The sequence below is a fragment of the Alligator sinensis genome, unplaced genomic scaffold (assembly GCF_000455745.1).
Source record: "Alligator sinensis unplaced genomic scaffold, ASM45574v1 scaffold1283_1, whole genome shotgun sequence".
NCBI lineage: Eukaryota > Metazoa > Chordata > Crocodylia > Alligatoridae > Alligator > Alligator sinensis.
In genome coordinates, this window is record NW_005842091.1 from 2288378 (window position 1) to 2294720 (window position 6343).

Genomic DNA, 6343 nt, shown 5'->3' on the forward strand with positions numbered 1-6343 from the left:
TACAAGCACTTGGGGCACTTCCCCAAGTCAGGGGCTTATTAGGAAGCCTCCCTTAGTCCACCGACCTAAGGGGCCTCCTTGGCATAATTTAGACCCACCCCTCAATAAGTCTCCACACCGGTCACAAAGGAGAACTTTATTGATTACAGGGGTAGGGCAGAAACAGGGTAAAAGGTAGAGCAATATCAAGAAATCTTATAGGAATATCAAAGGAATCCCATAGAGCAAACCAGGGTGGCTGAGGTAGCCGTTTCAACACGCATCTGAGTTACTGAAGCTAAATATCTGATCGGATCTCTAGTAGGTTACTCACTCGCATCATCCAGAGGTGGTTGTTGTTTCCTCTGGAGGCAGGGCACTCTTGCAGCATGCGGTGATGAGGAGAGAGCCAGGTTCAGATTCACCTGGATGACCGCATGGATAATGGCTCTGCTTCTTCCTGGCCCAGGCCTTTTTAAAACCTCCCTGACCTCAGCAGCCGGTCCAATCGAAGCTGCCAATACTGGCTACAAACCGTCCAATCTGCAAAGCATCCCTGGCTACCTGGGCCCGCGCGCAGGGCCGGGTCTTTCCCCCCCCCTGCCCAGGTGACCAGAGCATCGCCTCCCAGGCGCCAGGCTTTTGTCTGCAGACAAGGAGCGAGATCCCTGCTGTGAGAGATTCAACAGCAGCCTCTCGGGCTGGCTGAGACAGATCTCTGGAGAGGGGCACCGACGGGGGCATTTCTGCCACACTCCTGATGTCCCTTCCGATCCTAATATCTGTAAATCTATGAATCCCTGCAGGGGCGTTGCAAAGGGGATGGAGCTGGACTGATCTCAGTGGGGGCAGATGACAGGACAAGGAGCAATGGGCTCAAGTTGCAGCAAGGGAAGTTGAGGTTAGATATTAGGAAAAACTCTCACGAGGAGGGTAGTAAAGCACTGGAACAGGTGACCCAGAGAGGTGGTGGACTCTCCATCTTTGGAGGTTTCGAAGACCTGTCTAGACAAAGCCTTGGCTTGGATGAGATAGTTGGTGATGGTCCTGCTTGGAGCATGGCGTTGGACTAGGTGTGACCTCCTGAGGTCCCTTCCCACCCTCATTTTCTATGATTTGATGATTCTGTGACAGGTCAGGCAATCATCTCCTCACTTCCGTATCTAACTGGTGTTCCACCTACAACACCATCACTGCAGTGCCTCCAGCTCTGGAGTGAGACACAGCAGCTGCTACTTAACAAATGAAAGCAACGCTCCAGAACTAGGCTAAGCCAGGAAATAATAGAGCCAGTTGAAAGCCCCAGGATGGAGGGAGAAAGCAAGCCCCCAAAGTGGCGTGTGGCCAGCTGCTCTTGCAACCAGCTTTGATTTTGGAAACCTGCTGTGGGATCTTGAATGGCGATGAGTGATGAAGAGCCAGGAGGTGACACCTACCAGAACACCGCAGCAGTATGCCAGGCCCTGGAGTCCATAGCAAGGGCCAGGGAGCAGTGCCACCTGGTGAGCACCATCAGCTGCTGCTGGTTCAAGATGCTCAAATGACAATCTGGCTTTGAGACCATTGATGATTTATATAAATGGTCATTTCTTGTAACAAGTGAGGCCAGGGCACCACTGAGGCAAGGGCGGCACTGACAGTGAGAGCCAGTCCCCACCCCAGCTTGCCTGCAGATTAACCAGTCAAAGGGTACAAGAGCCCAGAGCAAAGTGGCACGCCCGAGGCCATGCAGCAGGTCAGTGGCAGAGCTGGGAGTAGAGCCCTACTCTCTTGACAGCGGAGGCAGGTGCAGTTCACCAGGCCAGGCTGAAATGCCTCTTCAGTACGAGGGCAATAACTGAGGAAACCTCATTGATCTCACGCTCGCTTTCCGATGTTTTTTCCCCAATAGAGAGCTGCGCTCCCTGCAGAAGGGCAGGTGCATTACTGCAGTGCCAGGGGATCCAACACAGCTAATGACAAGCATCTGAAGCATTATTTTTAAACGCTTTCTAGCTGCTGCCCTCCTTGTCTCTCTGAACAGGGCAGGGAAGATACCACTGCCTGGATCCAGGCTCCAAATTAGCGCTGTGTTGTGTGGAAGCAGATTCAACAGCCAAAGCATTTCAGAGCAAGCTGGAAAAGTGGCAGCCTACCTGCAGGGAAGGAGAGAGCTCCTGAAACAGGCTGGAGTCTACAGGACAGAGCCAGGGATGCACCCACTGGCTCCAAGCACCCCCTGGTGGGGAACTAGCTTGTTGGACCAGAAGCAAGTCTGCCTGCAGCTCTGCAACACTAGCACCACATCCCTGGCTCTCCCGGTCTCATGGCAGGACCTGATCAGACAATGCATCACGCCCCACAGCCCCTAGCCCCGGAAGCCACACAGATTCATTTCCTACAACCTGTCCCCTCCTTCCAGACCGAGCCAGGGCTCTCTACCCATGCAGAACTGACAGGGCTCAGGACCAGAGGCCTCTTTGCTACCTGCAGCTCCCCAGGTCCCTTTGCAAGCCCCTGCGTGCTTTGCACTGGGACACAGCTGAGTTAGCACTGAAGAAAACCTTGCCATCCTCCCTCAAGCAGGGGGTTGGACTAGGTGACCTCTGGAGGTCCCTTCCAGCCTGACTTCTCTACGACTAAGGATGCTAAGGTACCGAGGAGGGTGCCGAGAGAAGCACAGCTAGAAAGCTCTTGAAATGAAGCCCAAGCTGCACCTCCCAGTGGAAAAATCCCAGAGAATCCACCTTTCCTTAAGGTGCTTGGACCATCCTGTAAACTTCACCAACTCTCCCTTCACCTACTCCATGACACCAAAACCAAGCCCAAGGCACTCACTCCTAATTCGAGTCCTCCAGTTCACAGGAGAGCTCCACTCAAACTCTATTTTCTTCTTCCCTGCTAAATGTGATAAGCCCTTTCCACATGTGCCCTGCAGGAAGCATCTGTGCTGGAGAGCCTGCCAGGGGCAGCACATGGGGTCCAGGTTTGGGGGGTGTTTGCAGAGGCAAGCTAGTCCTCAGCATGTGGGGCTTGTCTGGATGCTGGTCCTTCCCCCATCCACATACGAGGCATTTCCAGGCTCTGCCTCCCCTGACACCTCTTGCAGCTGCTTTTATCCCATCCTGCTCTGTTTCCAGGCTGCCACAAATGTGACATCCTGCTGGGTATCAAATACACTCCCAGAGGCCACCACCACACAGATGCTCTTGATGCCGTGGCCTTTGCCCAGGGTTCACAGGCCAACGTTAGTCCAGCAAACCTGGAGTTTCACAGGCATTGAGACAACAGTCAGCTGGGGGTTACTCACCGATATCTTGGTGAAGACAGACAGCAGAAGCGAGAGGCCTGAAAGGTACATGCGGATCCGCTCACCTCCAAACCTCCTCTGCAGGTACTCGGGCACAGTGATGATCTGAGACAGGGAAACAAGGAGCACAGTCACTGCATGGCACCGCAGCCTTGCCTAAAGGTACCTGCAGCCCAAATAGATACAGAGGAGGTAGATGAAAAGTGCCAGGAGGATGCTGGATAGCTAAGGGACACTCTGGGGATACCTCCCCCTGGAGTCAGGGGACAGGAACAGCTGCTTTCCCACTTATCCTAACAGAAGGAGGTTATTACAAGAGGGTCACACAGGAAGCAAAGGGCCAGGTGCTGCCTGGAGTGTCTCTGCATGACCCCAGAGGCAGCATGCGAGTCACCAATGATGAGAGCAGGGGAGTCAGGGTGCACTTACCCCTGCAGAGATGTAGACAGGCACAAACACCCACGCCAGTGCCAGCAGGACATAGGTGGCCTACAGAGAAGCAGAAGCAAAGTCTGAATTACTGCTGCGCCATCTGCAGAAGGGGCTGCAACTTAAGCACCACTGGGTCCCAGCCCAGAGGCTTGACCTGGGCCCAGCCCTGCTTTTAGAGACAGACCTGTGACTCCCACTGGCTTCAAGGGGTGAGCTGCCCAGCTACCCAGGCCTGACAGAACCCCCTTGCCCCCCAGTCCTTAGCTCCTGGCTTTGCTCTCACAAAGTGTTCATGTGACCTCCTTGGGCACTAATTGAGGGGATCAGTGCCCAGGGCCTTATGCTGGAGGGGAAGCCTTTGGAGGTGATGTTCAGAAAACCAGAAGACTGGCTACTAGCCTATCACTGTGGAACCACCTGCCCTGGGAGATGGCTGCAAGGTTGGACATGGGACCTCTGCAAGAATTTAAGGCCTGGGTTCTTCAGCAGATCCCAGCACGCCATGTGCAGACCAGCCGGTGAAGGGGACAAGCTGGGTGCAGACACATGACACATTTATCCCAGAGTAATTTACCCCAGGTCTCATCCCACAATACATGTACTCTGCAGTACAGAGCACATACAGCCAGCACTCTCAGATGGGCTGCCCAAAGCAGGTGCTACCTCAGTGCCTGGCCACTTAGAGGTGGGGGTAATTTGAGAGTAAGCGTGCTGTGTGTCCATGCCCCATGTCATCCTCCTCCCTTGACACATTAACTCTTCTCAGCCCCAGCAGGGTTACTTGCAAATGGTGAGGTGACCCCTTCTGTAGGGCAGGGTTTGCTGTCCCAGGGGGCTCCAGTGATGACCTGCTTAATAACATGAAGGGATTCTTACATTCCACTCAAATCCGGTGACGGCGATGCCCCCCGCAGCTCCCGTTCCTGCCAGCCCAATGAAGAGCCCAGATCCTTCGCTGCTCGCAAAGAGGGAGGCTCCGATCTGCAAAGCAGAAACAAGAAGCACCGTTGGTGCAAGCGGCTGAGCTAGGCAGCAGCCTCTTGGCAGTGGCCAGCTTACAGAAGCCTGCTCCAATGTGACAGTGGAACCACAGACCTGGGTTGGTTTCAAGCAGGGCTGCAGCTACCCAGGATGGCACTGAGCAGGCATCAATGCCTGGCAGACTGCAAAGAGCCCCTCTGGCAATGAGGCAGTGCTGTGCAAGCTGGCTAATGTGTGCCGCATCCACAGGCACTGGTGGGGACAATCACCCAGCATGGAAGACCTCCATCTACACCAGCAAGAGAGGCCTCGCTGCTCTCTTTTTCCTGGGGGCACTTGGTCTGCCACAGACCCCCTGGATGTGGGACCTGAACCTGCCAACTGTCCTCCTGTGTGGAGGTGGAAGGGAAGGAGATGGCATTTACTTACAGGCCACCAAGCCATGTTCCTGCCTGCAAGGAAGTAGCCGCTCAGCGTGTTCCTGTTTACCCTGCACGAGGACTGAGAGGAAACAGGCATTAGCATGGGAAGGGCCCAACCCAGCTCCTGCAGACCCATCCCAGCACGTGACCCAGGGGCAGAAGACTTTGGACAAGTGACAAGAGCTGTGTCAGTGACGTGAGCCGGCAGCAGTGCCCTGAGCAGGATGCAGCCCGTCAGGAACAAGAGCAGCTCAGAAAGAACCTCTCAGACAGGGAGTCCAAGAGGATGGGTATATCCAAGCCCCAGTGCTGAGTAGGATGCTTGGCTATGGGGTCAAACCCTTTGCCAGCTCACACAGCAAGGCTCAAGCTACAGTTCCTCCATGGCCCCCCGACTATGGGCCACTTAGAGAGGTGCCTAATGGCTAGAGCCAGGCCTGCTTACATCCGGCAGAGAGCTCTTAAGACATGTCAACGCACGTCTTTCTGTGGACTGAAGTGGGTAATACATTATGCTCCTAATCCAGGGAGTACAGAGACTCTCCTTCAGGTCAAGAGGCAGAGGGACATCTGTCCATAAGTCTCGGGTCTTCCTCCATAAGCCACAGTGCAATTTCCAGGGAGCATGTGTGCGCACACAGGCATGCATGGCTTAATTACTGAACCTAAGAGAGAGAGGACAGGCTCTACACGCTGCTTCATCAGCAACATTGTTCTTTATCACAGCCCATGCATGATGCAGTGGCTGTGAAGCCCCAAGCAGAAGTATCCTTGTCTACTTCAAGTGGATTTCAGCCTACAGAAGAGCTTGATTCTAGAAGGCACCGAGAGACTTCTCACCCTAATCTCCTCAAACACTTAAGCACAGGCTTAATTTGCAAAGCATCCTCCGAACATCTTTGGGTCAGCGCTGATCAGTGTGTGCGATGAGATAATTGTTAGCTCTCACAGGCAAAGCTATACATGAAATTGCCAGGAACAACCTGTCCAAGAGCTGCTTCACAGCCAGTGAAGACTGCTAAGAGATGCTGGAGTAATTTGAGATAGGTAGGTAACAGTCCTGGGTGCACTGGGAACAACATCAACAGATCCTAGGGATACATTGCTCAGAAGCATCCGACACAGAATACTTGACTTCATTTCACTGTGCCAGGGCTGGAAGTTGAGGCAATGCAGTTATGAATGAGAATGCAATCATTACAAAATGTTCTGTACTATGCCAGTCTTACTAGGAAAGAGT

General features: G+C 53.7%; 1 protein-coding gene across 5 annotated transcripts in view; it reads right to left on the bottom strand.

The window, feature by feature from the left end:
• The window catches only part of SLC5A10 (solute carrier family 5 member 10), a 68736-nt gene that overhangs the window by 61351 nt on the left and 1042 nt on the right, over positions 1 to 6343 (bottom strand). For all 5 annotated transcript variants that reach the window (XM_025204631.1, XM_025204630.1, XM_006024053.2 and 2 more), the window contains exons 2-5: positions 5111 to 5182; positions 4577 to 4681; positions 3698 to 3757; positions 3269 to 3373 (exon numbers count right to left, since the gene is read on the bottom strand). In XM_025204631.1, the coding sequence (XP_025060416.1) occupies positions 3269 to 3373; positions 3698 to 3757; positions 4577 to 4681; positions 5111 to 5182 (342 nt within the window). The remainder of the gene's footprint in view (positions 1 to 3268; positions 3374 to 3697; positions 3758 to 4576; positions 4682 to 5110; positions 5183 to 6343) is intronic.